Source organism: Mustelus asterias, chromosome 11, assembly GCF_964213995.1.
Source record: "Mustelus asterias chromosome 11, sMusAst1.hap1.1, whole genome shotgun sequence".
Lineage (NCBI taxonomy): Eukaryota > Metazoa > Chordata > Chondrichthyes > Carcharhiniformes > Triakidae > Mustelus > Mustelus asterias.
Window position 1 is genome coordinate 15,010,260 of NC_135811.1, and position 23,674 is coordinate 15,033,933.

Here is a 23,674-nt window from a genome sequence, read left to right on the forward strand (position 1 = left end):
CCTCCGGGTGGCTCCGGTTTCCTCCAACAGTCCAAAGATGTGCGGGTTAGGTGGATTGGCCAGGCTAAATTGCCCCTTAGTGTCAGCGCAACTCGCTAGAGTAAATGCATGGGGTTATGGGGATAGGGCCCTGGGCGGGATTGTGTTCGATGCAGACTCGATGGGCCGAATGGCCTCCTTCTGCACTGTAGGATTCTATTCCATGAATTTAAATGAATTTAGGAGCTATTGTACTGTCGGGAATTAATGAGGAAGTTAACTGCACTCTGTCTGAAAATAACAGAGAATGTCAGTAATGAATGACCAAATGATTCATAGTTTTCATGCAATATTGATACAATACGTCGATGTCTCGTTAGTCCATTGATGTTTGCACTATAAACGCGTGTGAATTAGCCAGGTCTGACCACAGAGGGTCGATTTTACTGGTTTCATGTGTGCTTATATAGCCTCGGGTCCTGTCGTTATTGCCCAAGCTCATCTATAACTTTCCAGCGAATTTCAGTTCTTTCTCCAGTTAAATGGAATCACAAGAGGCTTTCTTCACCGCCTGTCACCTCATGCCTGCAATCCCTCTCCACATTTCCTCTGTGGTGCTTCATCAACGGTCTGCACGATATCATTGCAGCTTGTCCTGATTTGGAATCCGTGCCCTGCAGATTTGACTCAATACCCTCTTTGCTTTGATAGCTGCCTCACATCAACATGATGCATATGGGTCAATGATCACGTCTAAATCATGTGCGATCATAGAATTGTACAATCCCCACAGTACAGAAGGAGGCCATTCGGCCCATCAAGTCTGCACCGACCACAATCCCACCCAGGCCCCATCCTCATAACCCCATGCATTTACCCTAGCGAGTCCCTCTGAAACTAACGGGCAATTTAGCATGGCCAGTCCACCTAACCCACACATCTTTGGACTGTGGGAGGAAACCGGAGCACCCGGAAGGAACCCACACAGACACGTGGAGAACGTGCAAACTCCACACAGACAGTGAGTCAAGCTGGGAATCGAACCCGGGTCCCTGGTGCTGTGAGGCAGCAATGCTAACCACTGTGCCACCATGCCACCCGTCAGATCCATAAGAATTCCACTGTTGTCACCGGATGCCATATTGCGCAGAATGTACATTGCTGAAAGAGGCCATTTGGGCCAACTGGCCCAGGCTGGTGTTTTTGCTCCAAAACAGCCTCCTCCCACCCTACTTCACTGATCTCAATCTGTTTGACATTCTGTTCCTTTCCCCCTCATTTGTTGATCTAGCTTTTGTTTAAGTGCATCTATAATATTCACCTCAGCCATAGCCTGTGGTAGCAGGTCCCTCATTCTTACCACTTTTGGATAAAGAGTGTGATGAGACTGTGGCCTTCCCTGGTGGATTTATTAGTGACGTCTGTCTCCTTGATGCAAATTGACCACCATAAACAAATTATGATCTACAGTTAGTGGATGGCCGCATTGTTGTTGCCCACTCTGCACCCTATTTGCAAGCCAGTAACATTCGTTCCAACACACGTTTTTCCAACTCCTTCATGGGACATGGGCATCACTGGCTGGCCAGTATTTATTGCCTATCCCTAGTTGTCCTTGTTCAGTGGGCAGTTGCGAGTCAACCACATTGCTGTGGCTCTGGAATCATATGTAGGCCAGACCAGGTAAGAACAGCAGATTTCCTTCCCTAAAGGATATTATTGAACCAGATGGATTTTTCCAACAATCGACAATGATTTAACGGTCATCAGTAAATTCTTAATTCCAGATATTTTTTATTGAATTCAAATTTCACCATTTGCTATGGTGGGATTTGTGCCCAGGTCCCCAGATCTTGTCCTGGATTACTCTGGTGTCTGGATTACTAGTCCAGTGACAATTCCACTAGGCCACGGCCTCCTGAATTACCACTTAGCTTGACATTTTTTTATTGAATTCAAATTCCACCAGCTGCCATGGCAGGATTTGAACCTGGGTCCCCAGAACATTAACTGAGTTTCTGGATTAATAGTCTAGCAATGATAACACAAGGCCATCGCCTAGGAGGCAATGACCATCTCCAACAAGAGAGAATTTAATAAACCCGTAGGATCCCTAAAGTGCAGAAAGAGGCCATTCATCCCATTGAGTCCGCACTGACTCTCTGAAAGAACATCTTACCCAGGCACTCCCTTTCACCCTATCCCCGTAACCCCATCCATTTATCATGGCTAATCCACCTGACCTGCACATCTTTGGACACTGAGAGGCAATTTAGCATGGCCAATCCACCTAACCTACACATCTCTGGAGTATGGGAGGAAACCGAAGTACTCGGAGGAAGCCCATGCAGACATGGGGAGAACGTGCAAACTCCACACAGACAGTGACCTAAGCTGGGAATTGAACCCGGGTCCCTGGCACTGTGAGGCAGCAATGCGAACCACTGTGCCACCATGAATGTAGGTTAAGTGGAGATTATCAGTGCTTTTTGAGGTCCGTCAGTTACATGTTTCCATTGATTTGCATATACCATTTTGAGTCTTTTATACTTATTCAAATCCTGTAGCATTTGGGTGGAAAGATTGAGAGCAGGGTGATACCAGGCTGTTTGGTGCGGGTAGTTCAGTAGAAACATCAATCGTTCCTGAGGGGCTCGTTTTTCAATAAATATTTTCCACTTTTTCTTTTTTTTCTTTACAGATGCTCAATATGTCACTTGTAGAATTCAGAATTGTTCGGAAGCAGCGAGCAGCAAGCCTTTTCCAGGGCATATAGACCACAATTCCTTGGTGGTCCAAGATGACTATGTCTTCGCTCAGGTAAAATGGTTGTTTACACTTTGTTGTTCCCATGGTTACAGACCCGATGGCAGCACCAACTCTGAAGTCGCAGAAAGTAATCTCATCTCAGTCCAGGGCGGTACTCAAAAGCTGAGGCCAGTTTCCCGTGAGGGAAGACTGGAGGTCCTCCTCAAAAATAAATGATCTCTCCCACTTGTAATCCTATTCAAAACCCAGCAGAGGCCTCTAAAATTATGGAAGCGTCTGGTCGAGTCGACACAGAGGGTTCCTACATGTGAGGGAGAGCCAACAATACCTAGATAGCCAGCAAGAAATTGAGTGGGGAATTCAGAAGAAGGCTGTTAACCTACAGAGTGGGGAGAAAGCAGATAAAATTAACAGGTTTATTTATTCGTTACAAGTAGGCTTACGTTAACACAGCAATGAAGTTACTGTGAAAATCCCCTCGTCACCACACTCTGGCGCCTATTCAGGTACACTGTGGGAGAATTTAGCATGGCCAATGCACCTAACCAGCACGTCTTGCGGACTGTGGAAGGAAACCGGAGCACCTGGTGGACACCCATGCAGACACGGGGACAACGTGCAGACTCCACACAGTGACCCAAGGCCGTATTTGAACCCGGGTCCCTAGTGCTGTGAGGCAGCAGTGCTAACCACTGTGCCACCATGCCGCCCACACAGAGTGATTGAAGGAAATTGTATTTTGAATTCTATATGTTTCAATCATCCTCTCGTCCTTAAGTCTAGTGAAGCTCAGTCAAACCAATTGCTCCTCGTAAGACAGTCCCGCCAACCTCGGTATCAGTCCAGTGAACCTCCACTGCACTCCCTCTCTGACAAGTCTATCCTTTCTTAGGTAGGGAGACCTAAACTACACGCAATACTCCAGGTGTGGTCTCACCAAGGCCCCTGTATAACTGCAACAAAAATAGAAAATGCTGGAAAATCTCAGCAGGTCTGACAGCATCTGTGGAGAGAGAACAGAGCCAACATTTTGAGTCTAGCTGACCTTCGTCATGCTGTCGGACCTTCGGAGATTTTCCAGCATTTTCTGTTTATGTTTCAGATTCAGATTTCAGCATCTATCCCTGTATTACTGCAGTTAGATCGTAAATTATGTTGAATAAATGTTTTTTAAATTCATTCATGGGGCATGGGCGTCGCTGGCTGGCCATCATTTATCGCCCATTCCTAATTGCCCTTGGAGGGCAGTTGAGAGTCAACCACATTGCTGTGGCTCTGGAGTCACATGTAGGTCAGACCGGGTAAGGTTGGCAGATTTACTTCCCTAAAGGGCATCAGTGAACCAGATGAGGTTTTTCCAACAATGGTTTCATGGTCATCGGTAGATTCTTAATTCCAAATATCTTTTATTAAATTCAAATTCCACCATCTGCTGTGGCGGGATTCGAACCCGGGTCCTCAGAACGTTAGCTGAGTTTCTGGATTCTTAGTCTAGTGATAATACCACTAGGCCACCGCCTTCCCTTTGATGAGGATGAATGGGATGAGGGTCAAGTGAAGCAGAAAAGCTGGCAGGGGGCCTGGTCAGGCCAAATGGCCATCCCTGTGCATTAAGCGCCGTGTAATGCCTCTTATACCCTTCAGTCCCCTTCACATTGTCTCTTTTTAGTTTGCTGATGTTCTCCCAGCATAGCAAGAAAGTCATGCCTCTTTAAAAAGACATACAACGCTCAGGATAAATCACACATCCAATTAAGTGTTCATTCATTTGTATCTATGAGTGGCCAGCATTAGGAACTCCCTGCAGTACACTGAATTGAACTGAACTGAATCTAAGTTCCCAAGTGCCGGGAACACACAAGATGTTTGTTCAGGTCCACACTGCCAAAGCCATCCACAATATCGGTTCACGTCTTTCCTCTGACGAGGGAGCAGGACTTTTCCGCAGATTGCTTGTTATTAACAGAAAGTGGCCCACTGAGGCCTTCCCTTTTACCTTGCTGCTCCTCACTCAAAGAAATTAGCACGTCGATATGGAATTATTTTGAATTATTTTGGTTTCTCTCCACTGTGGGCTAACCTAAAGAGCCAAGACTGCGTTTTACATGCCCCTGCCAGCCATGTTTTCAGCAGGAGGGCACGTAAAATAGGCCCTTCACCCACCCCCACCACCTTCCTGCCCATCCCCAAGCTCGCCCCCATAATAAAGAGGGGGAAGGGGGGGCAAATTGGCAGCTCGCCCATCATATTTACATCCATAATCAAGGGTCAATCAGGCTTGTTGCCAAGGCGATTCAGCACATTAATATGCTGCCCATGTCATAGAATGTTTACTGTGGGCACTGGACATGCTGAGGGCACGATCTCACCGTCACGCTCCCGCTCCATCGAAGTCAGAGAATTTGACGGCCAGTTAGATCTCCCTTCACTGCAGCAGGATGGGAAAATCCCGCCACGTGAAAGGCCGTGATGTTCCGGCCTGAATTTTTTTTAATGAGGAAGGAGGAGTTCTATCTTCAGGACCAGTTCTTTGCAGATCGGGGAAGAGCCCCCCCCGCCCCCCCAAGGTAGAATGCCCCTTTCTTCCTATCTGTCTGCAGTTTAAGCACACTGCCCCCAACCACCCTAACCTGCCAAAATCGTCCCTCCTGAAGATCCCCACCCCCCCTCCCGCCCCCTGTTTCCGGGGATCCATCGGGCCGCCTTCTGCCTCCTCATTGCAGTTCCGGCAGTGCCCACTAATGAGCTCCTGGCGCTGCTGGGACTGGTGGAGCTGCAGGAACTGACTGACCGGCAGCTCCAGAGGGTGGGACTTAGAAATAACGTGCACTGCGCCGTGGTTACATGCCCCAGTGAGCTACCGAAACACTTCATCTGACACCAAATGAGGTCAGCTGTGAAGGCCAGTGGGTGCAAAGATGATGTGCCAGTTTCCTGGCACCCATTCTGCCCTGACAACATTTTTCTGGAGGTGGAGTGCTGAAAAGAAGGGCTACCCAGCACTCACCAATTGAGGGAAGTTAATTGGCCTTAACTGGCCATTTACAGAGGACTAAAAAAATTCCAGATTGTAATAAGTCCCCTGAGGCGGAAGTCCCTTCAGCAAAATCCCTTTGTTTACAAGTCTGACAATAGCATACAGAGTGCTTTCAGTTCGCAGTCTATGGTAGGAGTGCCAGAGGAACTGACACTCCTCATTAAACACAGAACAAGAGGTTCCCTGGTTGGCCCATCAATTTGGCCCTCCATCAGGGAGTTCATATTCTAACAGGCCCACCTCAATTGCCTGATTAAAGTCATTATACAGATGAAGCACCGCCCCCCTCAAAATTGTTGGCAACTGTGCTAATTGTCTGGATGTAGCCTCCTGGCAGTGTGGAGCACGGAGGCCAGCACTCCAACCAGGCTTTGAGGCCCTCCCTGCTGGTCTGGCTTCAGCTTTGGCCATAGGCTGCCCTGCGGAGGGCTTTGAGCAGGCTGCTGTCAAAACGTTTAAAGGTTTAAAAAGTTGGGGAGAGGTCACCTGGAGATGGAAATTATATGAACCAGAAGCTACAGCTCCTTTAGTGCTGAAAGGCCTCCTAATAACTCCTCAGCTTCAAGAACCTGTCAGCCATCTTTAATTAGTTGGCAATTCTGCCCTCTATTATTCAAGTACGATCACTGCCGGCTAAATGTTCTCCATACAGTGCAGGATATGATCCTTATTTGAACCTGACATCAAGCTTCCAACCCAGAAATCTGCCCTTTATTGAAATTCTGAAGTAAAGCTACATGATTAGGGGTGCAGGCTTTTAGACACCCTGTTAAATAGGCCCCATCAGCTGATGTTAAAAAAAAACCATGATATGCTCCATAGAACAGGGACATTCTCCCTGGTGTCCTAGTCAACATTCAGCCCTCAACCAACATCATCAAAACAGATCAGGAAGGAAAGTCGCCTGTCCATTGGGACCAAGAATCGGCAGCGCATGCCTCCACCTAACAGGTCAGAGGCCAACCCACACCTCAAGCCTCTTTGTAAAAGATCGCCAATTCCCACTGCACCTGAAAGATGACCTAATTCAAAATTGACTCAGAAAACTTTCGGGTGTCCTTTGACTGGGGGCAGGAGGGTAGGTTTTCCCTAAAATTAGCCCTCATTGCACCCATTTTATGCCCATGAAACGGGCACTATAAGAACCAAAATTGAGCCCATTACCTGGCCTTTTAACAGATACAGTTTACAAATCCTCGCTGTGCAGATATTGGATGTGCAGAATTCTGAGATACCCTTCAGAGAGACAAATCATTACATAAATGCAAAGTCTTTTCTTTTTGCCAGTGCATAGACAGATGTTAAATAGGAGCAGATGTTATGTAGGTTGCAGATGGATGGAACAAGCTTTTCCTGCTCAGTGATTCTTGGCCTTTCCTTATTTTGTTTCTTGGAAAGTATTTGAATTTCTGCCTTTCCTCTTGTGTCTCAACATCGGATTGACGGAGAGGATGGGCTGGAACTATCCATTGGTATTGCTGCATAACCCGGCTCTTGGAACGCTCAGGTTGAGGGGCCGTCTCCACATTTCCCTAATCTTCATTTGAGACCTCCTCACCGCGGCAAAGCGGAAGCTTGGTTCGTATCGGGTGTCATTTTAAAATCTGTAATCAGAACATTACCGGGTGGAGTGGATCCATTATAGAACCCAGCTGAATCCATTCCATCTGTGGTTGTTTTCACTGTCAGGTTACCGTTGGGTGGGATTTTGCGGCCTCACTCAGACGAGACCAGAAGTTCCCGCCCGAGGTCAATGGAGATTTCCGTTGTGGGACCCTCGCCCGCTCTGATTCCGTGGCGGGCGAGGCGGTAGAGCTCCAGCCATCATCTCTCTCAGGGGAGATGATGGCATAGAGGCAATGGCCGGAACTCTACCGGCACGCCTGCCCCGATTCGGGGGGCAGACGAGGCTCGGAGAACGGCATTCTCCATTGGCCTTGGGCGGGATCGTACAAATCTCGGGCAGACATGCCAGTAAAATTCCACCCAATGTCACTGAATTGGTCATCCAGCGGCCCAGGCTCATACTCTGAGGACACCGGTTCAAATCCCACTGGGGCAGCTGGTGGAATTTAATATTCAGTCAGAACTCCTCATTGTTAGAAACACCCACCTTGTTCACTCATTGCCTTTCAGAGAAGGAAATCTGCCATCCTTCCCTTGTCTGGCCAACATATGACTCCAATGTGTCATGAAATGATCTAGCCAGTTATTCAGTTTTGGGTAATTAAGAATGGGCAAAATACTGACCATCCAGGCAGCGGGTGACAGAAGGTGTCATCCGACCTGACTGTCTATCTCTCTATTGTGGCTATATTCACGCTGGGTGTCTCTGGAGAGGGAGCATGCGGTGTCCGTGGACACTGTCAACGCCTTCCGGGCTTGCTGGGCACCGCAGGGACTGGGGTGCATTATTGATTCCTTTAATCACATATTGCTTTGATGTCTTAAGTTTCCTTTACGCTTTGTCTTTTGTTTCAGGCGGTTCTCCTCCTTTTAAGGCCCCCCCCGCCCCCCCCCCCCCCCCCCCCACAAACTCTTTTGAGTTTGAAACTGACTGGAAGTCAGGCAGAACTTCTTTCTCTTCACGCCTTTGGGGCATCGGAGCTTTCCCAACACCCCACGTTCACTTAAAGGTCAGTTGTGATTGTGAACATACCTCCACGTCAACTGTGATCATCTAACACGGACTGCAGAGAAACTCTGGAGTCTGTCTGGTCTCAATGGCATGACTGATATTGGATACGATACTAATCCGTCAGGGGAACTTGGCCTTAAAGTTGTTCATAAAGTTCACAGAATCATAGAATCGTAGAATCCTTCCAGTGCAGAAGGAGGCCATTCGGCCCATCGAGTCTGCACCGACTACAAGCCCACCCAGGCCCTATTCCCATATCCCCACATATTTACCCTGCTAATCTTCCTAACACTAGGGTCAATTTAGCATGGCCAATCAACCTCGGCCATCTTTGGATGGTGGGAGGAAACCGGAGCACCCGGAGGAAACCCACACAGACACAAGGAGAATGTGCAAACTCCACACAGACAGTGACCCGAGACTGGAATTGAACCCGGATCCCTGGCACCGTGAGGCAGGGTGGCACAGTGGTTGAATATAATGGGGGAACTTTAATTCCAATAAAAAATGGTGAGCCAAGAAGTTTGGGCCAGGTGGGAGGTTAAAGCATTAAAAATCTGAATGCTGACTTGTAACCTGCCTCAATTCTGGTTGTGACTGAGGTCAGGTGACCATCCAGCTCTCTGACAGTAGGTTGGCAATTTCAAAACATATTGTGAGGCTAAGTGCCTCATGTTTATCCACCATTTCAATTTTATTGCTGGATGGCTAGATATCCTGAGCTTCAGGAAAGCCAGCAACTGAAGGGAGGCCAGGATTGCTGAATCCTGGGGGGGTAAGTGCCTTTTCATAAAGGTGACCAACTGTTTCAAGGGGTTGTCCCTTAATTTGACTATTCCCATGAGGAGAAATGTCTTCACCCAGAGGGCGGTGAGCCTGTGGAATTTGCTACCACTGGAAGTAGTTGAGGCCCAAACACTATGTTTTCAAGAAGGAGTTAGCACTTGGGGTGAAGGGGATCAAAGTAGATGGAGGGGTGGGGGGGGAGGTGGGATCAGGCTGTTGTGTTGGATGATCAGCCATGAATGGCGGAGGAGACTCAAAGGGCCGAATGGCCTACTCCTGCTCCTATTTTCTATGTTTCTATGTTTTGAGGGACACCTTTTGCCTGAGAGAACCTGTGGGGGACTGATCCTGGGAGTCTGTAGAGTGAGTTTGAGGGATTGGAGTGAGACTGCAAGTGTGGGTCAGTCAGCAGAAAGATGACCATTCTGTAACCCAACAAGATAAGCTGTGAGTTTTACTTGATTTTAACCCTTGTCCAAGCTATTGCAGTTTCAAGAATCACCACCCCGCAACTCCTCATGTTGAACCCCCATCCCCCACTCTTAAGCTTACCAAACACCCACCCCTCACATGGTCACCCCCTGTCCTGCCCAGGGGCAAAACGTCCCTTATTTTATTTTCATAAAAGGTGCTCATCCTGCTTTCCACCTATCTGCTGGTCCCAGAGTACATGCCTCAGCAAGTCCTCATGATCGCATAATCCCGGCCTTTGTGATCCGCACTGGTCTCCCTCCCAGAAGCATTAACCTCCATCATTATTCCCCATCCCCTCCCCCCGCCCCCAATTACACACAGCCCCACCAAGGTCTCTCCTCTCACTTCGAGGCTTTGGATTTCCCTGCCAAAGCCTGTGAAATCTCAGGCCTCTGCCCTCTGTGTCCCGATTGGGGCTGGACCCCAGTTGGTGCTGCAGTCTTCTCTACAAACGTCCCACACCCCTTCCACACACACACACACACACACACACTCTGATTTTTTGATTTGATTTGATTTATTATTGTCTCATGTATTAGTATACAGTGAAAAGTATTGTTTCTTGCGCGCTATACAGACAAAGCATACCGTTCATAGAGAAGGAAAGGAGAGAGTGTAGAATGTAGTGTTACATTCCTAGCTAGGGTGTAGAGAAAGATCAACTTAGTGTGAGGTAGATCCATTCGAAAGTCAAATGGCAGCAGGGAAGAAGCTGTTCTTGAGTCGGTTGATACATGTCTTCAGAATTTTGTATCTTTTTCCCAATAGAAGAAGATGGAAGATGTCTGGGGTGTGTGAGGTCCTTGATTGTAGAATCATAGAATCGTACAGTGCAGAAGGAGGCCATCCGGCCCATCGAGTCTGCACCGACCACAATCCCACCCAGGCCCTATCCACATAACTCCATGCATTAACCCTTGTTCGTCCATAGAACTAAAGAACCATAGAAAATTACAGCTCAGAAACAGGCCTTTTGGCCCTTCTTGTCTGTGCCGAACCATTTTATGCCGAGTCCCACTGACCTGCACTTGGACCATATCCCTCCACACCCCTCTCATCCATGAACCCGTCCAAGTTTTTCTTAAATGTTAAAAGTGACCCTGCATTTACCACTTTATCCGGCAGCTCATTCCACACTCCCACCACTCTCTGCGTGAAGAAGCCCCCCCTAATATTCCCTTTAAACTTTTCTCCTTTCACCCTTAACCCATGCCCTCTGGTTTTTTTCTCCCCTAGCCTCAGCGGAAAAAGCCTGCTTGCATTCACTCTATCTATACCCATCAAAATCTTATACACCTCTATCAAATCTCCCCTCAATCTTCTACGCTCCAGGGAATAAAGTCCCAACCTATTCAATCTCTCTCTGTAACTCAGCTTCTCAAGTCCTGGCAACATCCTTGTGAACCTTCTCTGCACTCTTTCAATCTTATTTACATCCTTCCTGTAACTAGGTGACCAAAACTGTACACAGTACTCCAAATTCGGCCTCACCAATGCCTTATATAACCTTACCATAACACTCCAACTTTTATACTCGATACTCCGATTTATAAAGGCCAATGTACCAAAGGCACTCTTTACGACCCTATCCACCTGTGACGTCACTTTTAGGGAATTCTGTACCTGTATTCCCAGATCCCTCTGTTCAACTGCACTCTTCAGAGTCCTACCATTTACCCTGTACGTTCTTCTTTGGTTTGTCCTTCCAAAGTGCAATATCTCACATGTGTCTGCGTTAAATTCCATTTGCCATTTTTCAGCCCATTTTTCTAGTTGGTCCAAATCCCTCTGCAAGCTTTGAAAACCTTCCTCACTGTCCACTACACCTCCAATCTTTGTATCATCAGCAAACTTGCTGATCCAATTTACCACATTATCATCCAGATCATTGATATAGATGACAAACAACAATGGACCCAACACCGATCCCTGCGGCACACCACGAGTCACAGGCCTCCACTCAGAGAAGCAATCCTCCACAACCACTCTCTCGCTTCTTCCATTGAGCCAGTGTCTTATCCAATTTACTACCTCCTCATGTATACCTAGCGACTGAACCTTCCTAACTAACCTCCCATGAGGGACCTTGTCAAAGGCCTTGCTGAAATCCAGGTAGTCAACATCCACCGCCTTCCCTTCATCCACTTTCCTGGTAACCTCCTCGAAAAACTCTAATAGATTGGTCAAACATGACCTACCACGCACAAAGCCATGTTGACTCTCCCTAATAAGTCCCTGTCTATCCAAATATTTGTAGATCCTATCCCTTATCACACCTTCCAATAACTTGCCCACCACCGACGTCAAACTTACTGGCCGATAATTTCCCGGATTTCTTTTGGAACCTTTTTTAAACAACGGAACAACATGAGCCACCCTCCAATCATCCGGCACCTCCCCCTGAATACTGACATTTTAAATATGTCTGCCGGGGCCCCTGCAAGTTCAACACTAGCTTCCCTCAAGGTCCATGGGAATACCCTGTCCGGTCCTGGGGATTTATCCACTCTGATTTGCCTCAAGACAGCGAGCACCTCCTCCCCTTTAATCTGTAAAGGTTCCATGGCCTCCCTACCTGTTTGCCCTATTTCCGTAGACTCCATGCCTGTTTCCTCAGTAAATACGGATGCAAAAAAACCATTTAGTATCTCCCCCATCTCTTTTGGTTCCATACACAGTCTACCACTCTGGTCTTCAAGAGGACCAATTTTATCCCTCACTATCCTTTTGCTCCTAACATACCTATAGAAGCTCTTTGGATTTTCCTTCACTCTGTCTGCCAAAGCAACCTCATGTCTTCTTTTAGCCCTCCTGATTTCCCTCTTAAGAAGCTTCTTGCACTTTTAGCACTCTAACACTAAGGGGCAATTTAGCATGGCCAATCCACCTAACCTGCACATCTTTGGACTGTGAGAGGAAACCGGAGGAAACCCACGCAGATGCAGGGAGGACGTGCAAGCTCCACACAGACAGTGACCCAAGCCGGGAATTGAACCCAGGTCCCTGGCGCAGTGAGGCAGCAGTGCTAGCCACTGTGCCATTGTGCCGCCTGAATGCTGTCTTCTTTTCCGAGGCAGCACGAAGTGTAGACAGAGTCAGTGAGGGGCTCAAAGATGAGAAACATGCCCTCAATGCCCCTGTTTCTTTGTAGCTGCCTCTGAAATTGTCCTTATCTAATGAAGGAGAATGGGACAATTAGCAAAGCTCACACAGTGAGCTCACTGACCAATCAATGCAGTACTGATCCAGGGTTTAATAATAACTCCTGATCCAGCCCACACACTTCAGTTATTCACTTCATTTTTCAGGAAAGTGAATAATAATTGCATCAAATATTTACTTTTTGAAAAGACAATAATTTCTCCTGGTGAATCTTGTATTCATCAAGAGATGAATGTCACTCACTCATGAATCATTCATGGCAGTGTTAGTTTGGTTTTGTAGTGTAACACTGAAGCTCAGTCACACGGAAATACATCTCTGATGTTATAAGTGCACTAATACAGGGCATTTTGCTTGGAAACGTCAGTGTTGGATGGAGAATAGGAACCCCTACAGTGCAGAAGCAGGCCATTCGGTCCATCAACTCTGCATCGACACAGACCCTAACGCTGTAACCCCAACTGTTTACTCCACAAATCCCCCTGACCTACACGTCTTTGGACACTCGGGGACAATTTTAGCATGGCCGATCTACCTAACCTGCATATCTTTGGACTGTGGGGGGAAACCGGAGCACCCGGAGGAAACCCACGCAGGCAGAGGGAGAATGTGCAAACTCCACACAGTCACTCGAGGCCAGAATTGAACTCGGATCCCTGGCGCTGTGAGGCAGCAGTGCTAACCACTGTGCCACCAAGCTGTATTGGGATGAGAGCGGCGCTAAACATGAAAGAAGCCATCGTCAGTCAGCTCAACACCTACCTCTTAAGTGATCAGCTCTCGGGTTAAAGGGAAACACCTGAGAGGGGAATTGTACACTTTTCTTTCTCAGATGCCCAATACAAGCATCAAATGGTCTGAGAACAGATACAACACAAGCCAAATGCAAATGAAAACTGCCTACATTCTCCCCACATACATAACATCCTTTAAAGTGGACTGCATCAGTGTGAGTTTTCTCCTTCCTAATTATAACCATCTATACCTACACAAGAGTTTTCTTTATTCTTTCACAGGATGTGGGCATCATTGGCAAGGCCAGCATTTAGTGGCCATCCCTAACTGTCCTTGAACTGAGTGTCTCGCTAGGCCATTTCAGAGGGCAGATAAAACATTGCTGTGGATCTGGAGTCGCATGTAAAATCATAATAATCCCGACAGTGCAAAATGAGGCCCATCCACACCGACTCTTACACAGGCGTACCCCATAACCCCACATATTTACCCCGCTAACCTATATATCTTGGGACACTAAGAGGCAATTTAGTATAGCCAATCCATCTAACCTCCATATCTTTAGACTGTGGGAGGAAACTGGAGCACCCGGAGGAAACCCACGCAGACACAGGGAGAACATGCAGACTCCACGCAGACAGTGATCCAAAGCCGGAATTGAACCTGGGTCCCTGACGCTGTGAGGCAGTAGTGCTAACCACTGTGCCACCATGCTGCCTGTAGGCCAGACTAGGTAAGGAGGCAGATTTCCTTCCCTGAAGGACATTTGTGAACCAGACAGGTTTTTGCAATAATTGATGAGAGCCTCATGGTCACCATTACTGAGATTAGCTGTCAATTCCAGATATTTTTTATTAACCAAATTTAAATTCCACCTGCTGTTGAGTGGATTTGAACCCATGAGAGCATGAACCTGGGCGTTTTGATTGACATTACCACAATGCCACTGTCTCTCTTGAGTAGAGTTTTTGAGACCAATATTTTAGACAAAAATTTAAGAGCCAACTTTTACACAAATAATATTTGTGAGGGATTAACATACATGCTTGGTTTGATCCCTGCACATGGATTGGCTGATCCATCTCGATCAGTTCACTGATTGGACAGTTACCCCTGCTCTGTTGCTATGAACAGTAAGAAGTCTCACAACACCAGGTTAAAGGCTTCTTACTGTGTTTACCCCAGTCTAACGCCAGCATCTCCACATCACGACACAGATGGTGCACCGTATCAAGGTACGGTCTGCAGCAGTCTGACAGGTTGCGTTGTTTAGTTCTGAGCCCTGAGAAAGTGAGGTGCGATTGGCAGATAATTCAGTTGCAATCGTACTTCCCCAGGCAGCGCTTTGTGGTTTGGGCTGTTCATGATGGTGACTTTAGCAGAGCATCAGTTCAAGCAGATCCCAGTGGACAAGCAGAGCGATACCAAGGCTATCCTGAGTAGCACCGTCTATCTGCCACCTTTCTTTGGGGGTGCCAGGAGAGCGGGAAGGGGATGAGGGCAAGGCAGCCAGTGAGTTTTGATTCTTGGAAAAATGAAGGTCAACTTTCACCGGAAGTAAAGGAAAAATGACCAACAATCATGCCAAAAATCATGTGTCAGCCTCTATATGAGACTGACTTTTACATGGGCATATACGATATGTTAGTCACTTTGGACATCGCTGAATGAGATTTCAGTTCAGTAGCAATAAGTTTACAGTTCGCCCAAACCCGCCAGGAACTAAGTTAGAGCAATCCACACTTATTTCTAATAGGCTAGTTAGAGCTAGCAGAGAAAGCAGACATCTCCATTCCATGAGTTGGAGTTGGATCTGAACATAAGTAATGTCCGAAATTTTACCATCCCGCCCGCCACAAGAATCGGAGCGGGCGAGGGGCAGACCATGGAAAGGTCCGTTGACCTCAGGCAGGCCGTAAAGTCCCATCCAATATGTTCATCCGCTCCCTGATATATGTTTTGTTGTGTTGTTAAAAACCCATCTGGTTCACTAATGTTCCTTTAGGAAAGGAAATCTGCCATCCTTACCCGGTCTGGTCTACATGTGACTCCAGACCCACAGCAATGTGGTTGGCTTTTAAATGCCCTCCGGGATGGACAATAATTGCTGGCCCAGCCAGTGACGCCCACATCCCAAGAACGAATAAAAAGAAAGACATTTCTGAAATAATCATCTTCAATATTATTTTGTTTCTGTGCGTTAACAAATTGTGAATAACATTGGCCCAGTCAAATGATTATTTTCTTTGTGGACAAATTACTTAGATCGTATAGTTTCTGAATTAAAGTATTCACACACTGAAAGAATGTAGGCAGCTATTCCATCTCGAATCACTTCCTTCAGTGCCGAAAAGAAGCAAAAACCAGAAAAGGGCAAAAAAAAGCACATAGTTAGGAGTTTTTGTTGTGAAGTCTTACAGACAGATGAAATACTTACCACTGTATTTGATAATTGAAACTTAGAATAACATCCCAGGAACGAATAAAAAGAAAGACATTTCTGAAATAATCATCTTCAATATTATTTTGTTTCTGCGCTTTGGCAACTGGTCCAGCCCCTAAGCTCCAGAAGCCCCCTCAACAAATCTCTTTGTCCCCCCCACTCTTTGGCCTCCTTCAGGATGGCAATTAAAACCTGCCTCTATGTCTAAATGTTTGGTCACCTATCCCAATAACTCCTCCTTCGATTGGTATCAGTTTTAGGCTGATAACCCTCTTGTGAAGCACCTTTTACTCCCTTAAGAGAGATATATAAATGCAGGTTGCTGTCATTTGTGTTCTCAGTATTCCAACAAATATAGACACCGTGTAAATGCAGTCAACAGTTCTATGTAACCACCATATATGGTTAAACATTATTGTTATGTTATGAAAAATTATGAATTATCTTCCACCAATAGTCATCTTTGACAGTGATTACTGCCATGTTTTTTGTTATTTATATAAATGAATTGGACGTGAATGTACAAGGCATTGTTAGTAAGTTTGTGGATGATACCAAATTAGGAGGTATCTTTGATAGTGAAGAAGGTTATCAAAAATTACACTGGGATCTTTATCACTTCGGGAATTTGGCTGAGGATTGGCAAATGGGTTTCAGTACAGATAAGCGTGAGGTGTTACATTTTAGAAAGTCAAATCAGGATAGGACTTATACAGTGAATAGTAGGGCCTGGGGAGTGTTGAGGAACAGAGGGACCAAGGAGTACAAATACATAGTTCATTGAAAGCGGCATTGCAGGTAGACAGAGTGATGAAGAAGGCATTTAGCACACTGGCCTTCATCAGTCAGGGCATTGAGAAGAGGAGTTGGGACATGATGTTACAGTTGCATAAGTCATTGGTGAGGCCACACTTGGAGTATTGTGTACAGTTTTAGTCACCCTTTTATAGGAAAGACATTGATAAACTGGAAAGAGTGCAAAGAAGATTTACGAGGATGTTGCCAGGACTAGTGGGCCTGAGTTATAGGGAGTGGTTGGCCAGGTTAGAGCTTTATTCCTTAGAACGTAAGAGACTGAGAGATGACCTTATTGAGGTGTTTATATCATGAGAGGCATAGATAAGATGAACACACATAGTCTTTTTCCCAGGGTAGGGGAGTTGAAAACTAGTGGGCATTGGTTTAAGGTGAGAGGGGAAAGATTTAAAAGGAACCTGAGGGGCAACTTCTTCACACAGAGGGTGGTGCGTATATAGAATGAGCTGCCAGAGAAAGTGGTTGAGGCAGGTTCAATAGCAACATTTAAAAAGCATTTGGATAAGTACACGGATGGGAAAGGATTAGAGGGATATGGGCCAAACGTAGGCAATTGGGACTAGCTGGGTCAGCACCAGGGCGGGCATGGACCAGGTGATCCAAAGGGCCTGTTTCCGTGCTGTATTACGCTATAACTCTTATGTACTGAAATTGGTAAATATCATGGCGTGTTTTGGATCAATTGACTTGGTTCAACTCAATCACGTTTGATACATTTGTTCCATATAAATGGAGACTTTGCTATATAGATTTCATTTTAAGGGAAGCAGCATGTGAACATTGCATGTGAATGAGTAGCAAAGCCCTTGGTTAATCCCGAGAAAAAAATCAACGATATTACGTGTGACCTTTTCAGAGACGTAGCCTGTGGGCTCATTGAAAATGAGTAAAGTCTCATTGAATACAAACCTCAATTCAATCAATCGCTGTTCAGATCTGGAGCCCAAACAAATTCTTGGCTGTACAGCAGTTCGGGAGATCCAAATTGTTTCAAGAAAAATCAATCATACCAATTTATCTTTTATCTCACCCAATTTTTACTTGGCATCGATCCTGATCTTTCTTTTTATCAAACGGAGAACTGCGCCTTTGTCCAGTTTATTATGATCAGTTATGTTCCGTGTTCTTGGTCTTTTCAACAAGGAAGCACAAAATGATGGATACGGGTGGAATGAGGCAGAGGGGAGTTTGCTCACGGAATTAGTCCTTCGTGATAATGTGACGGTCTGTCCTCCATGAATCATTCATGGCATTTAGCATCCTTCTGTCGTGCAACAATGAAGTTTAATCAAAAAGGAATACATTTCGGGTGTTATCAGTGCAGCAATGCAATACCGAATACAGTATTTTGCTTAGATCTGCCAATAATGCCAACACAGAGCTTGAATCTGAAGGAGAGAAGAAGACTCAATCATAGGTAGAGGATGGAGAATTAAGGTACAAAGGTTAAAGCAGCAGAGTATGTGGGAGAGGGTGAGGATGCAAATGCTCTAATTGCAAACCTGTTGCAGCTTTTTTTACGTGTTCTGTAAAGTTCAGAAAGTGTATTGATTGAGGAGGAGGAGAAAGAGTGTTGGATGTTATTGAGAGACAGCAGGTGTGGGGTAAGATTGGCCGTATGTCAGGAATCTGGTTTCAATATGCATATGTCCGATACTTAGTACTAATCAGGATGCCATTCTCTACGACAACTGGACATGTTTTTTTTATTCATTTGTGGGACATGGGTGTCGGTCGCTGGCCAACATTTATTGCCCATCCCTAGTTGCCCTTGAACTGATTGGCTTGCGAGGCCATTTCAGTTGAGGGCTGTTGAGAGTCAACCACATTGCTGTGGCTCTGGAGTCACAAGAAGGCCAGACTAGGTAAGGACGGCAGATTTCCTTCCCTAAAGGACATTAGTGAACCAGATGGGTTTTTTCTGACAATTGACAATTGTTTCAAAAGTAGGTTCATAATTCCAGATATTTTTATTGAATTCAAATTCTACCAGCTGCAATGGTGGGATTCGAACCCAGGACCCCAGACATTAGCTGAGTTTCTGGATTAATAGTGTGGCGATAATATCACTAGGCCATCACCTCCCCTGTTGAGACTCACCTGATCTCCAGCACATCCTCCCCTCCAGCTGTTAGTTGTGGGGAGTCACCTTCGATTCTCTGGATCGCCTTGCCATTCTCTGCTGTGTTCTCCTGTAAGAAGGGAATGTCTCAGTGAGAGTAATGGAACGTGTTTACCCAGTTGTAAAATGCCTTCAAGAGATATTAGCAAGATATCACTAAAAAGGAAGTGTGTCATGTGATCCCGTCTGGGTTTCACTTTTTATCATTAAGCTTGTACCAATTGCCTGCATTTGGCCCATATCCCTCTATACCTATCTTACCCATGTAGCTGTCTAAGTGCTTTTTAAAAGACAAAGTTGCATCCGCCTCTACTACTATCTCTGGTAGCTTGTTCCAGATGCTCACCACCCTCTGTGTGAAAACATTGCCACTCTGGACCCTTTTTTATCTCTCCCCTCTCACCTTAAATCTCTGCCCTCTAGTTTTAGACTCCCCTACCTTTGGGAAAAGATATTGACTATCTACCTCATCTATGCCCCTCATTATTTTATCATCCCTAAGTCTCCTACACTCCAGAGAAAAAAGTCCCAGTCTATCCAGCCTCCCCTTATAACTCAAACCATCAATTCCCGGCAGCATCCTAGTAAATCTTTTCTGCACTCTTTCTAGTTCAATACCCTTTCTATAATAGGGTGACCAGAACTGTGCACAGTCTTCCAGTGTGGCCTTACCAATGTCTTGTACAACTTCAACAAGACGTCCCAACTCCTGTTCTGACCAATGAAACCAAGCATGCCTAATGCCTTCTCCACCAGCCTGTCCACCCATGACTCCACTTTCAAGGAGCTATGAACCTGTACCCCTAGATCTCTTTGTTCTATAATGCTCCCTAATGCCCTACCATTAACTGAATAAGTTCTGCTCGAAGGGAAAAACACACACATAAGAAGACAGAGTAACAAGCAGAAGAGAGTCAAAAATAGAAAGGCAAAGGCATGAAAGAGAGATAAGAGAGACAGATGGTGGGATTTTCTAGCCACGCTCGCCCCAAGGCCGGAAAACCCAGCCCGAGGTCAACAGACCTTTGGGGTCCGTGTCCCGCCCACTATGATTCCCGTGGCGGGCAGGACGGGAAAATTCCACCCAGAATCTATTGTCTACAATATGCACCACCACAGGAATTTCACCATCGAAATAAATCCATCGTCATCAATCATTGGCAGAAAAGATTCAGCTGAAAAATCTGTTTGAGGAATTGTTGCTGCCATGTGTGAAAATATTAATAGAATAACATAATTTTACAGATCATTTTTTTTCAGGGCTTTTACAACACCATGTTACAGCCTCAGAACCAAGCAAGATAAGTGCCTTTTGTCTTTCAGCAAGCTAATCATACATGCCAGAAATGTTGCATCACATTAACTTTTATCTACATAGGCTAAATATTCTGGCCCCAAGAAAGGGTGAATAAATCCCTAAGGAAAGGATTCTTGGCTCATGTGCCAAGCTCATAAGAAAAGAAAAACTTACTGCTCACTTGTCAACCAAGCCCTCAAGAGCCCTACAATTCTTGAGTAGGCCTCAATTAAGGTGAGAGTCTTGTCAACCTTAATTTTAACACATTCAAGAAGTTTGAGGACCATTTAGGCTGTCGTATTGACAGCTCAGAAGGAATAAGAAGCTCAGAGAACACAAATCAAAAGAGTATTTAGCAAATAGACATGTAACAGTGTGACTGAGGGAGAAAAGAGTTCGGACTAAAGGCACGGGGGGAAGATTTCTCAAGCCCGAGTGATGACACTTCCATCTGTCCAGGGATGGGTGAGAGGTACTCAAAGAATCTTTCTGGGTGGAGGATTGGTAAAGAAATGTTGGCTGGGATTTTCCAATCCCGTTCACGTTGGGTGGGTTCTGCAACGGGAATGGAAAGTATTGCGAGAACTGGAAAGTCATGTTTTATGCGGACATGATGCAAATTGTACTCCTTCCCCTGTCAGTGACAGGGGGTGTTTCCTGATGTTCAACGCTGAGAACATCATTATAAGAAATTAGCATGTCATTATCAGGCCCCTATGTCGGATTAATTTCCCCCATCCCATCAAAATCCATCCATAGTAGGGTGACGCGTGGATCATGACTGGTCTCTGGAGACGTACACCTGGCGAGCAGATCTCCCAGGGAAAGCTCAGGTGAGTGCAGTGAGAGAGCCATATCCGGGTACTTCTCTGGCACTGCCTGGGGACCTCCCTGGGTACCATCAGCACTGCTCGGAAACCAGGGTGCGAGGGGAGTGCCCATGTAATGCCGGGGTGGTGAAGGGGAAGGGAAGGTGAGGGGGTGATGGTGAGACATCCCTCACATCTCCCCCAGCCCGGCAGACTGCTCCCCCCCCCTCCCCCGCACGGGAGGTAGACCCCCCCCCCCCCCCCAACCTGGCAGACCACCCCACGGGAGGCAGACCCCCTAGCAGACTCCCACCCCACCAGCATGCCCCGATCATTGGTCTCCCTCCAGCCCTGACCGGATCCCAATGCAGAGTGGCAGCGGGACCCCCATCGATCACCCCCAATAGGCCGCACCCCCCTGGGCTCTGCCCCATGCCCAATGGGCAGTGCCAGGGGGCCCATAACCAGGGGGCACCACCCTCCACCACCCGATCTCCTCGGGGGCCCCAATTGCCCCCCTTCACTCCAGCAGGGTCTCCAGCTAGTTCCCCAAAAGGGGGGAGGTACTCTGAACCCTGCCGGAGTGAATTTGTACTGGCGGGGTGGGGAGTACTGGCGGGGTGGGGGGTACTGGCGGTGTGGGGGATGCTAGCGGGCCGGAGAATTCAGTCCCGGGTCCGATAATCACATTCAAATAACATTAAAGATAGATTAAAATTACTCACCTGGTCTTTCCACCGGTTTCCTGCGTGGTCCCAACGGCACCGGATTTCCGATGGTGGGAGACGCGAATTGGAGCATGCGTGCATCTCCCGACCCGACCCGCCAAAAAATCAGCGGGTTGGAATGGGAGACTGGCCCCCATGCAGTTTAGTTACCCAACCAAGTGGAGTGACTGAAAATGAGCCCAAAGTCTTCAATCTCCCTCAGACAGTTGAGAGCAACCAAATAAACTGTGAGTTCTGTCAAAAGAGGGAGGAAAAGAACAAGTAGAAAGATAAACCCCTTCACATCGCAAAGATACTCATGCACTTGATTTTTAAACAGGTTCCTTTTATGATTATCTAGATGTGCTAATAAATCTTTGCTGATTGCAAGGAAGAAGCATTCCTCTCCCTGGATTGATTGGCAAGTGGCTGAGAAAGGCAGGTTAATTATGATAAACAGGAAGATCTATCTCGTTGTTTGTTCACTTGACAAGCATGCCAAATTAGCTTCTGCCTATCAATGTCAATAGGAGCTAGAAAGCGCTGGGGCAACAAGGGGCACAGGCAAGAGGAGACATCATGACTGCCAATGATGCAGCATGGTTAATTGGAGCAGCCAGGAAAGAGCTGAATAATCCACTTACTGCTGTTATTGCTTTGCACGTCTATTATACCTGACCGTGGTAGTGAAGTGAATAGTCAGGTACGAGAAAAATACAGAGAGAGAGCAGAGCATGAATTCATCGTAGAATCCCTACAGTGCAGAAGAAGGCCATTCGGCCCATTGAGTCTGCACCGACCACAATCCCACCCAAGCCCTATTCCCGTAAACCCACGTATTTACCCTGCTAATCCCCCGACACTAGAGTCAATTTTAGCATGGCCAATCAACCTAACCCACACATCTTTGGAGAGTGGGAGGCATCCGGAGCACCTGGAGGAAACCCATGCAGAGAATGTGTAAACTCCGCACAGACAGTGACCCGAGGCTGGAATTGTATCCGGGTCCCTGGCGCTGTGAGGCAGCAGTGCTAACCACTGTGCTGCCCTGAATTGAGAGCGAGGCGGAACAAATGTCTTTGCAACACAAGCCGAGTGTTAGGAGACATAGGTGATGCTTTCAAACGGTTTCTATCTGACCACTTAAGTGGCCGGCAACCTGCAGCCCGGGGGTGACATGCGGCCCATCTGGGTTCTGAGTGCTGCCCACGAGACATTTTGTTGGCCCTTCACCACTCGCAGGGTCGCCCCATTCCAACTGATTCCTGTCTGTACAGTTTTTATCCTATCGCTATGACCGAAGGGATACGCACCTAACGCAAGGGCAAATGAAGAGGGGTGCAATGAGGTAAAAGTAAAACACTGCGGATGCTGGAATCTGAAACAAAAACAGAAAATGATGGAAAATCTCAGCAGATCTGACAGCATCTGTGGAGAGAGAATAGAGCCAACATTTCGAGTCTGGATGACCCTTCGTCAGAGCTTTTATTAAAGTGAGGTGCATGCTGATTGCTCACAACATTGAGTGTGAGAGCCGTGTACCCCCGTGGAGTAAAGTGTAAATATTTCTTTTGTTTTTACCATTTGAGGTTGATGATAGTTCTATTAACCTATAAATGATTAGGCATATTCTCTAATTCATTATAAAATTTTCAGCGTGTATTAAATGCATTTAATCATATTCATGGGGTCTTGGTTAGTGAACAAGCCTGACTTCAATCTTGCAACCCAATGAGATGAAGGAGGAGCCACTCATGCGGCCCACTCACTAGCCTAGGTTGACCATCAGTAGACTGGAGCAAGGGTCACTATAAACCTGTTTTAGAATCCTTATCGTGCAGAAAGAGGCCATTTGGCCCGTTGAATCTGCCCCAACTCTCCAACAGAGTATCTTACCAAG

At 46.5% G+C, this 23,674-nt stretch overlaps 1 protein-coding gene across 1 annotated transcript in view; it reads left to right on the forward strand.

Annotated features, from left to right (window-relative positions):
- Positions 1 to 23,674, forward strand: part of LOC144500847 (VPS10 domain-containing receptor SorCS1-like) — an 868,860-nt gene that overhangs the window by 628,617 nt on the left and 216,569 nt on the right. The window contains exon 7 of the mRNA XM_078224322.1: positions 2,681 to 2,799. Within this exon, the coding sequence (XP_078080448.1) occupies positions 2,681 to 2,799 (119 nt within the window). The remainder of the gene's footprint in view (positions 1 to 2,680; positions 2,800 to 23,674) is intronic.